Source organism: Apus apus, chromosome 3, assembly GCF_020740795.1.
Source record: "Apus apus isolate bApuApu2 chromosome 3, bApuApu2.pri.cur, whole genome shotgun sequence".
Classification (NCBI taxonomy): domain Eukaryota; kingdom Metazoa; phylum Chordata; class Aves; order Apodiformes; family Apodidae; genus Apus; species Apus apus.
In genome coordinates, this window is record NC_067284.1 from 58,180,087 (window position 1) to 58,197,626 (window position 17,540).

Genomic DNA, 17,540 nt, shown 5'->3' on the forward strand with positions numbered 1-17,540 from the left:
TTATGTTTCGTCTGATTGATTCCAGCTGATAGTTACGGCATACTGCAGAACAAATCACAGGCTTTCCACTGTGATGATGACCAAGCAGACCTCAGGATAAAATAGGAACAGTCTATGAGGTTTTTTTACTGTGTAAAGAATATGTTACGGCAGCAAATACGGAGAGAGGCAGTAGATGTTATTTGCAGTTCCTGAGCAAGCAGGACAGAACTGAGCAAGCAGGACATCCAGAGAGATTTTAACCAGCTGTAGAGTTTGAAGGTTAAAAATTTAAACAACTGTGCTAAACTAAGGGAAAGAAGGATACAATAGCATTACTAGAAAAATGCACTGACAGTAAATAAATAACAGTAAGTCAATAAATGCTGATACTTGCCCAGAGACTCCAATGCAACTTGGTGCTAAAAGGTCCCTAGCTGCTTAAGGTTTTATTTTTATCTGTTTTTTTAATACTTAGAATTTTATTTGATTCCTCTAAGTCTAAATAAAGGTGTGTTGTTTTTTTTTAGAAAATACCTTCTAGACCTTAGATAAACCAGTGCTTCCCAGGAAGAAGTAGGGAAAAGATTTCTTCTGCTGTCCCTTAATTCAGAAACACAGTGAGTCCCATTAGCTCCAGTACGGCAAGGTGAGTGCATTTAATCAAATAATCAGATTTCTTTTCTAACAGAAAAGTAGTGCTTTGATTTAAGGCAATAGAGAACAATACACAGTGGGCCATCATCTGAGCAAAACCTGAATGACTATGACCCAGATAAATGTTCCTGAGCTCACTTAATATGTCAGAAAAAGGAATCTAGACCTCCTTACTCTCATTGGAAATGTGAAAATAAGTGTCTTTTTCACAGAGAGAAACAGAGGAAAAAAAAGTCAAAACAAAACAGAAAAAAACCCAAACCCAAGAAGAAACACAGAACAGAACTCTGCTTGAAAACAGAGTGAAAATAAATCAGCAGTGAATGGATTAGCTTCAGATCAGACTGCCTAGAGCAGCCTGATCTGGAACAACAGAGCACTCAGGGCTTGTGTTTTTTAAATTAGTTTTAATAAATAGAAACAATAGCTCACATTATGAAGAAGGACAAAAGCCCAGATCAAATTGATCAAAGCTATAGCTTATCGTTATAAGCCAAGGGGTGTCTTCTCTTGTTTGAAAGAGATAAGGTGCCATAAGAATCCACTTGCAGCTTTTCAGTGTCTCTCACAAAACAGTTGTACAGAGTTGGATACAAAGCCTGAAAATGCAAACACAGCCTCCCTTTATTTTCCCTTTCCCCAGAAGGGAAAAATAAATAAACAAACGCAAACACAGCCTCCCTTTATTTTCCCTTTCCCCAGAAGGGAAAAATAAATAAACAAAGAAACAAACAAATAAAAAAATGAAATAATAAAAAAAAATCAGGAAATTGATCATTTGTCCTGAAGATAAATGCAAGAATTCACAAGGAGGACAGAATGAACAAAAAGTATCCTGCATTGTAGGTGGGATTTGATGCTTAGGTGAAATTCTTGGTCAAATAACTGGAATTTGTCCTTCCACTTATTAGATTAGGAAGGGATGTTGGAGAGTCTTCAGGAGTTCTCTTTCCCTGAAATAGTCAGCCAAGGATTAGCCACTGGAGGGGAGAGAGGGGGTCGTCACTAACTGCAATCAGGTTTTAGGCAATGAGAGGGAGGATTTGCACAAAGGCATCTGGTTTTCCTCTTCATGTTTGTTTGATTGTTTTGTTTTATTTTTGTCAGAGAAACTTTACTCTGGGGATGCTGCAGTGTTTCACTCCAGGGCTGGCTCCACAAACGTGGAGCTGGGTGAGGGAGGAGCCAAGGAAGAGCTCTCCAGCATCGGGGTCCCTGCTTTGCACAGGGTGCCTTCACCTGGGCACACAGCTGCACAGGTGCTCACAGCAAGAGATTATCTCCAGAGCTGTCATGGCAATGTCAGGGTACAGCACATAGACTCTCCTGCTACATGACACTCCACCTACCAGGTGGTAAGAAAAAAACGGAGAATCCTTACTTGGGGCAACAGGGGGACTGTACTTTAGACAGGCTTGTTTTGATGAATAGTGGCTTCCTCCCTCAGTAATGAAACCCAAGAAAAGCATAGCGCAGCTATAAACAGTTTTCCAAGCCTCAGTTGGATGCAGGTCAGCAGCTCTTGGTCTGCATGGGGAATGCTTGTACTGTTCACTCACCAAGACACCACTATGAGCTCCTTTTTCATTGCAGGGGTTTTATCCCAAACACTCCAAGTAACAGCTCCACAGCACAAGTGCTGCGCAGTAAACTAAACCACTTTTCCCCCCTCCTCCAATATAACTTTGTTATTAAAATTAAACCAAATACAATGTACCAGCTCTGAATTTATTTCATCAAATACAATATAGCTGAAGATGTTTCTGGCATACAGCATGACACCACAGAGGTGTGAAAACAATGCATGATGCTGATAACCTCTGCTAACTCCCAGTAGTTATCCTTAGGTTGAAAAGCTGGCATCAGTTAAGTGGACTTTGTGCCCACATACAGCACATAAGAGTTTTTCATTGTTGGGCTTGAATTATAGATAAACAGCAAAGAGGGAATAATAATAATGATGATGATAATAATTTTATAATAATAGAATATATGACAGATGCACCACTGAAATTCATTCACATAGTCATTCACATGCTCCAGTGATGAGCTTGATTCAAAGCCTATCTGGAATAGTCTTCCATCTTGCTAATAAATATTCAAAGACTTTTAAATCTTCAAGGACATAATATTGAACATCTGACAGAAAATTCCGTGTGGATCCATAAGATTTTCTTATTACTTTTCAATGGGAAGTAGATTTTATAATGTTTTATAGCAGGCAGTGCCTTTGGCAGAAGACAGAAATTTCTTGGCCAAAATAGTCAGTGGTTAACTGCAAGTCCAACAAAATAAACAAAATACCACTCATGATTCAAGTGTAGAAGAAGTTATTTTTTATTCAGTGAGGAAGAATTGATTTTCCCAGCAGTGTCACTTACACTGTAATGATTATTGCATGTAAGACTACTTAAGAAAATGATGGAAAAACAAATTAGGTGGGCTGCAGGTCATTGGCTTATCTTGACTGCTCACCTTGAAGAGAGAATTAGGCAAACCATACACAGTATCAGATGACATGGTGCTTGAAACCTCTGCTCTCCTTCCATCTCCCTGATACTTCATATTAACATTTCAAAACAGAAATAAACATTTCCAGCAGGGATAAAATATGAAGCAGCACATCTTGCCAGTCTAAGGACATTTGTTTAATTAAAAACAATTATTATTTGCTATGACAGAAGATAATTACAGGAGTATTAATTGGTAAGAACTTGGCTTTGTCTAATGCTCTCATTTGATATACACAGATTTTCATGAGTCATATGGGAAAAATGTTGCCACGGCTCCTTGGCTTTCATTGGCTGGCACTTCAGTACAGATGAACAAGTCTTAAAGCAATGCAGTGAAAGACCAGGCCCAATATTATGGCACAATTGAATGGAAATCAATAGGAATTATTGCATTGCTTTTTTTCAGTGTGTAGGTAGACCTTAGATTGCATGCGTAGGTCTGAATAATGGTAACAGAGGTTAAGCAATCAGTGACACAACGATAATCACTTTGTGTAGAGATGGAATCGCCCCAAATCAGAGTTTGCAAAAAAAAAAGAGTTGGCCTCACATTCTTCCCTGGCGACAGCCACAATCAGCTAATGTACTGCACATGAAGTGCTGGACATCTTATCTAGCTGATAGAACTTGCTGCAAGAGGCTTGGTTAACCATGGTTGGTTTTGTTTTAGGGCCAGCAAAAATGACAGTCAGCATCATCACCAAACCTGAAATGTCATTGCAAATTTTCAAACATACCCTTCCAGAATTGTTACGTTTTCCCTCAGAGTTGTTTCAAAGGTCTGCATCATTACTTTACATTACTCTAATTGCAGTTTCCTTCCAGGTTCTCCTAAGTTTTTTGCTCTCTTTTACATGATAAAAGGTCTCTTAATTTTAAAGACGCCTTTAAAATGAGAGAATTCATTAATTTTGCAGTTGATTTCTTTGTCGAGAAAATGTGCCACTAATTTATACTCTTTGATCTGTTGGTTTAGATATAGTGCTTGTCATTTCAATCCATTCTGATTATTTAATGTCACTACCCAACCATTTTTTCTTCCCCTTTTTCTTTTCTTTTTAATGTAACACCTATTCTTACAAATAAAGTAGGCATGATAGTGGTCATTCTCTCTCACTTTTTCAAATTAAGGCACACTTTTGGCAAACAGAAAATGAACATTTGCTCTGAGTTTTACAGTCTTAAAGGATGTTTATTTCCTAGGGATTTGTTTATAAGACTGCAATGTTTAAAAGGTTGTTTTTGGCAAAAGTTGCAGTTTCTGTAAGTGCTACTGTTATTATTGTTCACAAAAGCAATAGTTAGGGTCCATATATTGAGTTACAGAAGAGCAAAGAGCATGCAACAAAAGTACAGAAAGCCACAACCAACATAATATCTGCCTTTGTGTATGTTTTTTTATTTTCTTGACTCCTTCACTCAAGGATAATCCTCTTAAACACACAGATGTTTCAGCTGATTATCCCTTTATCTGGCAGAAGTAGCCTCTGACATAGTGGGTATTGCCATTTCAGCATTGAGATAGCAGAGAATGATTAGTGATTGGGAAAAAATATAGTGTCAAACCAAAAGGATTTTCCATCATCACCTCTTAAGTAAGATCAGCAAAGGGGGAGATAATTTAGATGACCATGCAAGCCAAGAATAACGTGGAAACGAGCTGCTAAACAGGCTAGCAGAGAAGCATGGTTCTGTTGCAGCAGCTGCTGAAATACAAGAACTGGTTTTGGAGAACTTTCCAGCTGGGGGGAACTCCACTCCATGGAAACTCCTACACTGATGCTATATTTGATCCTGTAGGTGAAATTTAGACCTCCATATAGTTTAGATGCACATTTTTCCTTCTTTGGAGCTTTTTTTAAAAAAAAACAAACAGGTGACATCACATTGAAGATTAAGGCTTCTAGGACTAGTGGGCTTCCAGGATCGAGAGCCAGCCTGAATCAGTTGAGTTCAGACTAATGAACTCCTGAGTAATTCTATACAGCATAGGCTGAAGCCCAAAACTGCTGTTCATAAAAATATAGTAGTAACATAAGGTGTTTTACAGAAATGTATAAACTCATCTCTCAAAGCAGAGCTTAAGCTTTCTGTGGAATGCAGAAAATCTCCAAGGAGACTCACGCAGGAACTTCTAGAAGAAGCACCCCCTGCCTCATTCCCTGTTTTAGCTGATAACCACCACTATGTGCACTCAGCCTAGAGAACACTAAACAGATGAATCTACACCTAGAACCAAGGCCACCTCTTGGCAGCCTGATGTGGAGGGGAAAGAAAAATGAAGTCTTTCAAAGCCTTAAACAAAGAGCCAGTTTTCCTGTTTTCTAGAGTCACTGGAGAGTTTCTTCCAGACAGCGTTTATGCCTCTTGACGTATAAACAAAATGGCAAAGCCCTAGCTGCTGCTGTTTCACAGCCCTGGAGCAACAAGATTGTTCCCAGCAGACTGGGCATAAGTACATCCAAGAGAAAGCACTCCTCAATGGGCACTTTTTGGAGACTCATAGCTGCATGTCTGGCCTGTATGGTGCTCCTGTCCAGCCTTGGATGGACACCCTCCAACTTCTAAGGTAAAGTGCTCAAAAAACCAATCTGATTTCTGGGGTGTGGGCCATGCAGTGTGCTCAGCCACACTGATATAACATGGCAATAACAAGTACAGAAATGAAGGAAGTCAAAGTAATATTGTTTGCTACAGTAATACTGTATATAAAAAAATAATCCTGTAGATGCACCATATTATGAATGTCTTTATCTAAGGACATAAGTTAAACTCATAAATGGGTGAAAACCTTCCAATTAGTGTTCCATAGGCAGCCCTACTGACCATAACAGAGTCAACATTTAGCCCTAATTGAAATATCCACAACAATCTCCATCTCAGCTTTCTTTAAATTACTGACTGTAACACTACAATGAAATGCTGCTCTTCTAACACACTGACAGAAATTGATACAAGAAAAGTACAGAAATGAAGAAAATGGAAAAGGTGATGATGCAGAGGTACCACATTAGCAAAAATATATTAGAGGGGAAGAAACCCTGAAACAGTATATGCATCACTTGAACATTAAAAAATAGTATAGCTATGACTTCATACTGCTGTATTTAGGAGGTTCAATGCAGCAGGCCTGTACTTCATGCTGCTGAGCATAAAGTCATCCAGTGATGAGCAATAGTCCTTAGAAAGGAATATGAATGTGCAAGAGGTGATTTTTTAATATTTTTTTTTAAACAAGGAAATATATTGCCACACTAGTGGCAATTCACAGTCTGGTAAATAAGGTCTAGTCTTGGGAAACTGCTCATTCTTTGCATCCTACAACTTTGCCATTTCTGTAATGGATAAAATTATGTTTACATATGTACCAGGAATGTTGTGAAATATGCTAATATTTATAGAAAACTTTGTGAGCCCCAAGAAAATCTTATTTCCATATGGTTCATTAAAACAATTAAATCTCCCCTAATAATTTAAAATAAATTTAAACAGTTGGCTACCTGCTTCATTTGTGCTTTCAACACCTGCTTTATTTTCCCGTAGAGTAGTTTCTTGCCTACTGCAGCAGCACAAAGCCCTGAATCTGCAAATAGGTACAGATGGGTAGTTTTGCACCTGCGATGTGTCCCACTGGAAGGCAGCAGAGCTGCTTGGGCAAGTAATTAGAATGTGTAGGAATGCCTGCAGAATCAAACCTTAGGTTTTCTGGTAGGGTATTCCCTCATAGGGGCCACTAGTGCCAATTTTAAAGGACTAAAGAATGAGGCCTGGGCTTCATCTGCCATGCAACAATATACTACAGAAAGGAAATTACAGCTCCTGGGATTTGGACACAGTGAATATTTCCCCAAAGCAGTTATTCCATCTAGAGAGAGAGTTGTTGTTCTGCCAGGGCTTTTCTTGTTTTGCTGTCATTTTCTGACAAAGTCTGTACTTCTTTTATGACTCTCTGCTAGGCAAAAAAAGAAAAGCAAACATTTCCATAGCAGGACAAAGAAAATTTTGGGGACAAGGTGAGAATTTTTGGCATCAACCCACTCTCTTCCTGTGTCACAGGGATTAATAACCCCTCTTCTTATACCTTGCTTGTTCAAATCTACAAGTATTCCTGCTGGGAGACTTGATTCTGAGGAAAGGCTCTTCAAAATTGATCACCTTCCAGTAGTTTACAAAAAGGAGAAACAAAATTATTTGGCTGATCTGTGTGCCGTTTGTTTGTTTGTTTGTTTGTTGGTTTTGGTTTTGGTTTTGTGTTTTTTTTTTTCCCCATCTGTGAAGAGTCTGGAGACACCAGTGAAAACAGCACAGGCAGTGTTGCCACTGCTGCAGACAGATCTGCTGTCTTACCTCAGTGTCTGTGGCTCTCACAAACATGAGGGATTCCCCCTGACCAGGATGCCATCTGACAAAGACTCTTTCCTCAGAAATGCTTATTGGGATACCTAAGGCAACAGCCAAATATATTCATATCATGTGATCGGATAAGTGAAATAAGAAATCAAAACTTACTCTGAAGTTAGCACTGAAATCCAAACCTCTCAAAGCCAAGGGTGGGCAAAAATGTTATACCAGGGATAATTTCTAAGCACAAGGCATAGCACAGAATATGAAACAATTAAAAGGTGTTTAGAGAAAGCCATTATAATCCTTAGCCTGTCCATGTGCCAGTACTTTTCGGTAAAGAAGACTAACCACAAATAACTACATATCACTTCTTCCCATTCCATGTTCCTGGTTTTGGGAAAATGGGACAGGCAGACAGACCCTCCTTTCATTGCTGTCCCACCTGAGCCTTGGCCATTTTATCAGTTATGGCTACATAACCATGCTACTGTTTCCCATTCTCATCTTTGTCTGGAACCAAACTGATGAAGGAAGGGGTTTAACACATAGATACCCCATGCACACAGGCAAGTATGTGTGCACATGCTATTCCTTTGCTTCTTTGGGCAGGATCTGCTTCTGCACTCAGGGGAAGGGAAAGTTGCTTTATGAGTATCCTGCTATGTGCCACAGTTTTAGGTTCAGTACATAAATACAGGACACCAGAAACCCCAGAGAAAACAAGCACCGCTTTCTTTTCCAGTCTTCACACAGTCAGTCCAGTTTTTCATTGCACAATACTATTCCAAATTAAAAAAAAATAATCTGTTGATCATCATTTGACAGTATATTCTCTCCTTGCTCCACTATTAAACAAAAGATGAAAGAAACACTGAAAACTTGGAAGTTTTCCCCACTTCATATTTATGAACGCAGTGTTTTTCAAAACATCCCTGAAGATTCACAGATTTCTTACAAAGAAATATTTCCAAATTAATTGTGATTAACTGACTGTATTTGGGCAAGATTTCATATCAGAAGCTGCATCCTCATGTGTGCTATGGGGAAACTTTATGTCAGCATGACCATTACCAGAGCAATGCTCCATAGATGTTCACTGAACAGGATTTCCAGGCAAATATGCTAAAATACTGGCTAGTAACCACATTCTTGAGTAGGTAAGAGAGTGGACAGAGGTGAAAGCTTCAGCCCACAGCTCACCACGTGGGTATATGTTTAAAATTGAAGCTGTCCTATCTATATCAAGTTCTGAATATGTTACAGTCAAGGATAAAGCACTATTTAGCTAGTCCAGACAAAGACAGAGGCTCAGAAAGCTCAGTATACTTATAAAAAACAAAGACTGGTTAATCTGAGTTAAGTTGAAGGCTGTTTTCAGTTCACTCAGAAACGTATTTCCCTCTGCATATGATAGTAGTCTCTAATTTCTCCTGTAGGTTAACCAGGAGCAAATGCATCTGAGTGACTTGATAAGGTAATGGAAGATATGAAGCATCCCTACCTTCTAGGCTCAGATACTGAAATAACTAAGAACATTTGGAGGAAAACATAAAGCAAAAGCAAACAAATCACAAGCTATTCTGACCCTAGACCCCCAAAATCAAGAAAGCTGCACCTGAGTAAAGGCAGAAATTGGGGTCCTTATTACAGTGCATGCAAGACAATTAAAATAGATAATTTTCTATACTCTTAAATGAAATCCAGGATAGACTCTGACCTATAACTTGAAGTAGGCTTCATTTTAATGACTTAAATTTTACTGCTAATAAGAGCAGTCCAATCAAACTGCAGGCAAGAAGTGTGAAAAAATTCACAGGTTTTGTCTGAAAAGGTCAAGATCTTAAAGAAAAGTGACTTTTCCCACCAAAGTGCTTGCACCTCGCTGTGTAAAACTAATAGACCACTGTGAAAAATAATACCTGTCTTCTGTGCCCAGTGTATCTTGTTTACCGAACATACACACATTAATTACCAATCAGCCCAGATAAAATTAACAACACATGGCTGACAGAGGTCCACATCGCCAGACAAGGAAAATGAACTTAGTTCTTTCCAGTGAAGTTAATGAAGCTATGACAATTTAAATTATCTGAGAACATACCCCAATTATTTTTTAGCTTACCTTCACTAGGACATTCTGGGAAGTTAAGCAGAGCTAACTAAAATGCCACCAAGTTAGCAAAGAGTGAGGGATGTTGAACTTTACATTAATTTATTTTGCTCCTCAGTGAGGTGTCTATCAGGTTTGTCTATTTTTCTTTGCTAGATAATTCCTCCTGCACACAAACTACTGGCAGTGAGAGCAGCCATCCCCTTTGGGGTGGGTATTCACTTGGCATCCCTCTTTTGTGCAACTGTTCTCTCTGCTCTTGCATCATTCCTCATCCATATCACCAGTGTTAAACTCTCCCCATATCCAGTATTTTCAGTCACCTGCCAGCCCGATGAGACCCTCTTGGCATATGCAAAGGAAACCCCTGAGCTGCACAACAGACTTTTTCCTGCTGGCTTATCAGGCTACACATTTTGTGTGTGATACTCTTCCGAACTAATTCAATTTGGAGATTTTAAAAACATCTTCCATTGGAGATCTCTTCTCTGTTACATCTCATCAATGCTGCTGGGAAGATCAAGTATTTGAGAATCATTTTTACTTATTTAAGAGGCACAGCCTGCATTTTGAGGGTGATAATAAGCTTTATTCTTCAGAGCTGCAATGCTGATATGACTTTGCTAAGGACCAGATCCAGGAAACTATTAACTCAAATTCCCAAGCTGTCATTTGTAAACCTGACAGAGGAGCTAAAAGCAGTTTGAATGGACAAATGCAGATACAAGGATAATGAATGAGTTGTCCTGGCTTGGTGGCTCTTCCAGGACAGCAGCTTGTACCATTCTGGATCAGACCACAAATAACACACACACACCTTTCTACATCCCTCCCTGGATTAAAGCTGGGGAGAGACTTTTTACAAGGGCTTGTAGCAGGAGGACAAGGGGTAATAGATTAAAACTGGAGGAGAGGAGATTTAGGTTAGACATTAGGAGGAAATTCTTTGGTGTGAGGGAGGTGAGACACTGGAACAAGTTGCCCAGGGAAGCTGTGGATACCCCCTCCATGGCAGTGTTCAAGGCCAGGTTGGATGGGGCTCTGAGCAACAGGTTTTAGTGGGAGGTGTCCCTACCCATGCAGGGGGAGTTGGATCTAGATGATCTTTAAGGTCCCTTCCAACCCAAACCATTCTATGATTCTATGACAAATACTCTGATCTCCCTATGGAAGGTATGGGGGCAGGGAGAAATGGGGAGGAAGGGGCAATTTAGGCAAACTGAGACAGAAGCACACTTTAGAATTTTCCCTAGAGCTCTGACTATGCTCTGTTCTCCCAGCTGGTGATAGTCACCTTTGAGTGTCAACTGGATTCCCTGTGCCAGTGTCTTAGCCTCTCCAGGTGGGATGGAAGATGAAGTTAATACAGTTTAATACTAGAAAATAGAAGGCTTATCAACTTCCTCATTTTAACCACATTTTACTTTAAAACTACTTATTTCTGATCTTTCTAGGGCTTTTCTCTTTTGCTGTGCCTCATTGCTAAACATTGGTATTTACCAGCTCACACCTTATGAATAACAATACTGTCAAGCTCTCCTAGTTTATAATTATACGAAACACAATTTAAATGGGGAGACACTCAAGATGAAGACACCGTATTTGAGATGTAAATGTAACACTTACAAATGTCTGGGCTAATCTTACAAATGCTTTAGAAAAACATTGATTATAACCTCATTCAATAGGCAAGTTTTGATTCTTTGTAGGAAATGAAGCAGAATATACCTAAAATGGCTAACAGGCTTAATTTTGGGACATGGAGCTGACCAACCCCAGGAGCCTATTTTACCTGGTGTCAGACATGAGGGGAAGTGACACAGACCCTCTGGTTTTTGTGTGTGTCTGCATGAGACAGAGGTTGCTGGAAAAGTCAGAACTTGTACATCAAGAGTATCTCTCTGTAGCTGATTCCAGCAAAGGACATTACCTGGCATAGACCTTGGTACCCTCTCAATGCTGCATGCAAACAAAATCAACTCTTGGTTTTCCCTGTGTTTCCCTGCAAAAGGCTTAGTGATTTAAGAAGTCATATAACTGCCATTAAATTTTAAGTGAATGCACTTTCATTTTGAAGATACTTTAGATGTATATGCACACATCTATACATCTTTATACTCAATCATAGATCTCTCATAGATGCATCAAGCTGCAGTCCTTCTAAGTCAGGTGACAGTCACGTGTATGTATTTATTGCTGCAGCATCACAAGTAAGCCAGAAGAATGTACTGCACTGCAAAACAACTCCTATTGTGTGCAGCACGCTGAAAAGCTCCTGAAGCTTTGGAAACTGCATGTTTCTAGAGTGATATATACTTGGTAATTTTTACTAACTGAGGATTTGCCCTCAAGAGTTTATTATCTTTTAGCGTAAATTTATTCCTTTTCTTTTTTTCTCTCTTATGCTCTGCATATTTCTTTTCATCCTCCCAATGAAAATGTCAAATACAGATTCCAGCAGAAGCACTGCACCACTCCACCCATATACAGCCAGTGATCACACAGGAACCTCTATAGCTTCCTGCTTCAAAACATAAACTGATCTAAATTCAGGAAGAGATGAGTGTAGCACCAACTGCAGACTTTTTTCTACCTAACAGAAGCAAAGCTGGTTTAAATTAAGTAAAAAAAGACAACCCAAAACCCAACAACCCAACAAGCTTTAGATAGCATATAAAATGTTCTCAATATCCTCTGCTGTACAAATACTCTTATCCTCTTCTGATAATATATGAGTTTAGTGATTAACTGTCTGATTAGCCCCCATAAAATAGACTTGGAAGCTTCAGGAACCTTCATTTTGTTAGCTTACTTTATCCTTTCCACACCCTGTCTTTCTTATATTAAGGTCAAGCCGCCAGTATAAACACCTGAGCAAGAACTGTAATGTTTTGAAGGTTTCAATGTAATTTCAACTTTAAGTGTGAAAGCGTAAAAAAAATTCCTAATTTCAGCTGTCAGTAACAGTGTTGCAGCTACTGTTCACATCATTTACAGCTTCTGTCTGGGGGAAGCACATCTGACTCACAGTACATAACACAGAACTTGCTATTTCAAGGCAGCCACTGTTTTAGTGGGCAGACATCTACTCAGCCTTGACTTGATAGTCTAAAAAAAATATCCTTGAGCAATTGTACAAAAACACCTATGCAGAGAGCAAGTAAAAAAATTCTGCTGTTTATAGTTCACAGATGCTTGGGAGAAAACACTCAACATACCTAAATTGCTCTGACAACGGCTAAACTAGCTAGTGAAGCCAGAGAATGTTTTTTAAAATACAAAACACCACACAATCGAGCCTAGGCCTTCCTTATTTTACCTGAAGTTTCTACTTACATAGCACTTTGACAGTTGGGGGCCAACTGATGGACTGACTCTGTTATCAATTATTTCAGTTGTCCTAGCTGCTCCATTCTAAAACTGGCACCACTCTCCTGCTGAAGCCTCTGGCAAGCTGACACGTTAAGCAGTTCCTCTGAATATGCTGAGCCACGTGTTCAAGTGTGCAGGCTTCTTCATGGAGCTTCCCTTCCCAAGAGATGTCTCTTACATCATCTCTATGGTGCAGAAACAGCTACGCAGAAGGAACCAACTGCTCACTGTCTGCACACCATGGCTGGCTGCTGCACTTGTATGCCAGCTAAGGAGGATTAAACATCAAGGGAGTAAAGTTTAGGAGGAGGAGAAAATTAGGAAAGTAATTAAGTTGGATGCAGTTTCTCCTTATAGCAAATACAAGATGACTGGATTTGATGTCCTGATAGGTTTTTCTCACAGCATTAGTGATAAAATAGAGATGAAAAGAGAGATGCATTTACCTGCATCTCAGGATGTAGGTAAAATGCTGATATTAACATTTCACTCATGTAACTTAGCAAGACTGCAAGCAGAATTGGACCAAGCAGCCTTTTTCACTTTCTTAAGCTGCCTTTTACTGTTGCTTCATTTTGTCAAATCAGAGGTGTAGTTTATTGCCCAAATGGTTGTCCCCAGCTGCAGGGGTAGAGCTCTCCACTTCCCTGGGATACCACAAGAGTGGTGTCGAGCACTGCAGAGATGAGAAACCCAAAAGCAAGCAAGGGTATTTTAAGACAATGAGTAAACTTTTTGTAGCATTTTGAGTTGTACTCCTGGTTGATATTCATGTTTCTGCTTACAGTAGTTTGCTAAATCTTAAGAAGGATCCCTTCTATTCTGTTATTTTTGTTTGCATTACTTTCTCAAAGCAAGACCTATAATAATTGAATGAGATCTTAGAGAATACTAGGGATGGCAAAGCTTGATACTGGATTTTAAAACTGAAATATTAAAAAAATAAACTGCCTTGGGTGACTACTGAGTTGCTCCCCCCTCTCACTCTGCAAGGCAATTAATAGTTAATACTTTGACACAGATGAACCTACATTTCTCATCTGAACTTTTGGCCTCTGGTTTCTCATGGATTACCTCCAGAGTTGTAAATCTGTATTTCTCACGGGCATTTTGGTATCTATTAAAAAATGTCCAAAATTCTTCTATCCAACTCCTCTTCTAGACAAAGGTTATAAAGCAAAACAGCTAATCACAGCCTCCTCTGCAAACATTTGGGGCATGCCAGCTGCGGAGTGCTTGTAAATCTACAAGCAGCAACATACAACCCAAGCTGTAACTATAGTCTCATGAGATTTTCTCCTGTAAGTGAAAAAGTAGATGTGGCAGCAAGAAGAGTAATGAAAACCCATGTTTTCTGATCCCTGCTCTGTTTCCACATGTTAAGTACAAAGCAAATTCCCTCACTCTAAGAGGCTGCCAGCCCTCCCCTTTGCAACACACTTGCTAAAGCAGATGCTAATCATTCCAGGAGCAAAACCCTGTGTCTTGTACTGTGCTGCAGAACTCGTACTTGCTATGAAGTGTAAGGTCTCAACTGTCAAGAGGCCAACCACAACGAAACCCATCACAGCAGCATGTGTCAGTGGCCAACACTCAAACATGAAACATTATTTAAAAAATCAGCCATGGCAAAGAGTAGGGATAATGGTTGTTGAGGGCAACATTTTTACCTTTATCCTGAGTTTTCTTACTAAGTAATAGAGCTGGCTGCCACATACCAGTGTCCCAAATTCAGAAACAGCTGTACTGGAACAGAAACACACAGCACCAGCAAAAGTGCTGGAGGCTTACCAGGCTCCTGTTCTCTCTCCCAGGCTTTTACTATTCAACATCTACAAGGTACTAGGAAAAGATGCTAAGATTGCTTAGGAAAGTTATCAAGACCACATAAGAGAAGGTGAAGAGCTGTAAGAGTACTGAAGAAACCGTCCTTCTTTACATCAAATTAAAATAAACTGCACCCAGCACTTGGATCGAGCTCTTAAGCAGAAAAAGTACCTGGAAGGAGCTGTACTTAGCAAGAAGAATCTCTGCTGGTGTCCTATACAGGGTCCTTAGACACCACGGCCATCTATGTTGAAGTTGCCAACACTGATTTTAAACCCCTTTTGACTCATTGAGGTTTTTTTAAGAAACATAAAGCAAGCTTTTGGTGTTACCAAGAGTGTATTTGCAACAGCACCTGGAGCAGTAGAGTCTATTTTAGTCACATCAATCACCCCGCTGGGCACTCAGTGGAGAGATGCATAGGAAGGCACCTTTCTGGGGTCCCCCTTTGACACTGAAGAAAAAATCTAAGGTTTAGCTGACACTTAAGAGCTCTTCAGCTACTGTATCAGGCTTTAGTAACATTAATATTGGGTGTATTCAAAGCAGCTCTACATACTTTTCATGGACAAATTTTTAAGCCACGCTGAAATCAGTCCTAGAGCTACACTGATTTAATAGCAGCAGGACTACTTCCTGAGAAACTGAAAGTTGGTGTAAGTGAGAAGAGAGTCAAGTGAAGAGATTCTAACTCCAATATTTGCACAGCACTACCAGAAGAAAGGATTAATTAACTGTTCTCAGTTGCAGTAATATTGTAGTCTGCCTGTTTCAGAGAATACTTACACATGCTGAGGAACCCACAAATTAGCATCCATGACAAAACCGTGAGATCTGCTGTAAAAAAAAAATATTTTCTAACAGGTGCTTTTTGGTGATAGAAAACTTGACTTATTCACAGAAATAATTAGTGTTTTTCCTTAATCCCTAGAAGGCAGATCTTAACTGTGAAATCTAAAGAAACAATCCAAGCAAAGTTAAACAAAATTAGGAGTATAGGCCTGGAGCATGGTTCACTCAGGACTTAGATGACCTAAATCACAGACAGATTATTTTTCCCTCTAGTCACAAGAATGATTTAAACTTTTACTGACCTTCTGTGGTCAATTCAGACATTTTTCTCAAGTTTTCATAGCAGTCTACTTATTCAGAGGACATAACTGCTCCTTCTAAATGAAACAAAACTTCTGCCCTAGGAAAACCATGGGATAGTGACCCTGGATGTATTCTAGTGTGTAAAATCGGGATAGGGGTATATTCTTCCAGGTAGTGGCATAGCATTCTTCATTGTATGCTCCCTCCAAACCACTCCACTTATTAATAACAGAGTTTATCCAGGACTATACACTTTCTTTTGGCTTTAGGCTGTAACGATGTCAGATATCTGTGGGTATAGACAAGAGGTAACATAATTTGCTTAAAAAAATTAAAATAAAACCAATCACTTGCAGTGGTATTATGCTTGCTCTTGCGTAAGCTCCTTTGCTCGCCTGTACTACTGACACAGAAAACAGCTGTCATACAGAATTACTCATAATACTTCATGGAAAACAAGGAGAAGCTGTAAGATAGATAAAACCCTTCCTTGAGTAACGCAGTACGGTATCCTTATGTTGTGCAGTTGTGCTGCTCCTCTGATGGAGGAGGATCCCTCTCTGAACGGTTATCAGAGTCCTTTCTGTAATGCCTTCGTGATTTCAAAAAGAGAACATTAAGTTGCTTCCTGGCAAGCAAGCACAAACCTTTGGAAAGCTCCCACAGCATGAACACAAATGCTCGTCGAGTTGTTCCGGGCAGACAAGTTACACTGTGCGTTTCAACAATGCTAAAGCAAGCCGTAAAGAAAGCTTAGACTTTATGCTTCAAATTACTGTCACAGCACCAAGGAAGTTTGTTTAAAGTTTAGTCTTCACTTTGCATTATATTGTATCATATCTTTTCTTAAGAAAGATCTTAAAATGAGCACGATCAGAGTAATGGAGAGGAGCTTCAAGATGTAATTAAATGAGTGTTGGAGGAAGGGCTGTGCTTCCCAAATAGCTGGCACAAATCTCCCTAGTGACTCCCTACAAACACAACCCTTGGCTTGCCAAGCAGCAGTTTCTTTTGAGAGCCAGCAACAAGGCTGCTGCTCACAACCATTCCCTTTCCCTACTTACAGCTCGGTGGTGTTGGCAGGGATGTCCCGGGGAACTTGGACCACCTTGCTCTCCTGACAAACGAAGACCCTGCCCATGCAGCAGCAGGCATGGTGCTGGCATCCTGAGCAGCCAGCTAGGAAAAGCAGCAAACAGGTGAGGACTGGAGACATCTCTGCCTTCACATCTGTCCGAGTCTCCTTCATCTCAAAGGGAGGAGTGAAGAGACCTCCCAGTCCAATTCCCTGAATGGAAGATCCGCCCCAAAAAGCTGGGACAAACCATGTAGCTTTTGGGGGATGATTTCTCAGCAAGTTTTTGTTAATGGCCCCAGATCCTTTATAGCCTTAGAGCAGGGATAAAGATGAGCAATACTAATTTTCCATTTAAAAAGTATTCATTATTTAAAGCGGTGTTGAAATCATGGGACACTTTTAATGCACTGGGTACCTGCACTGGGAAAAGGTCCTCTCTTCTCAGCTATGCTGTTTTGCATGTCTCCTTTGGTATGACCAAAGGACAATACAGCACTTTTACTTTCTACAGTCTAGGCACTTTTGTCCCTGAAGGAGAGGCACTATTTATGCTCCCCTTCATGGA

The 17,540-nt window shown here is 39.8% G+C and overlaps 1 protein-coding gene across 1 annotated transcript in view; it reads right to left on the minus strand.

Moving 5' to 3' along the window:
- Nucleotides 1-17,146, minus strand: part of FSHR (follicle stimulating hormone receptor) — an 86,231-nt gene extending 69,085 nt beyond the window's left edge. The window contains exon 1 of the mRNA XM_051616147.1: nucleotides 16,962-17,146. Coding sequence (XP_051472107.1) covers nucleotides 16,962-17,146 — 185 coding nt within the window. The remainder of the gene's footprint in view (nucleotides 1-16,961) is intronic.
- Between the last annotated feature and the right edge of the window lie 394 nt (nucleotides 17,147-17,540).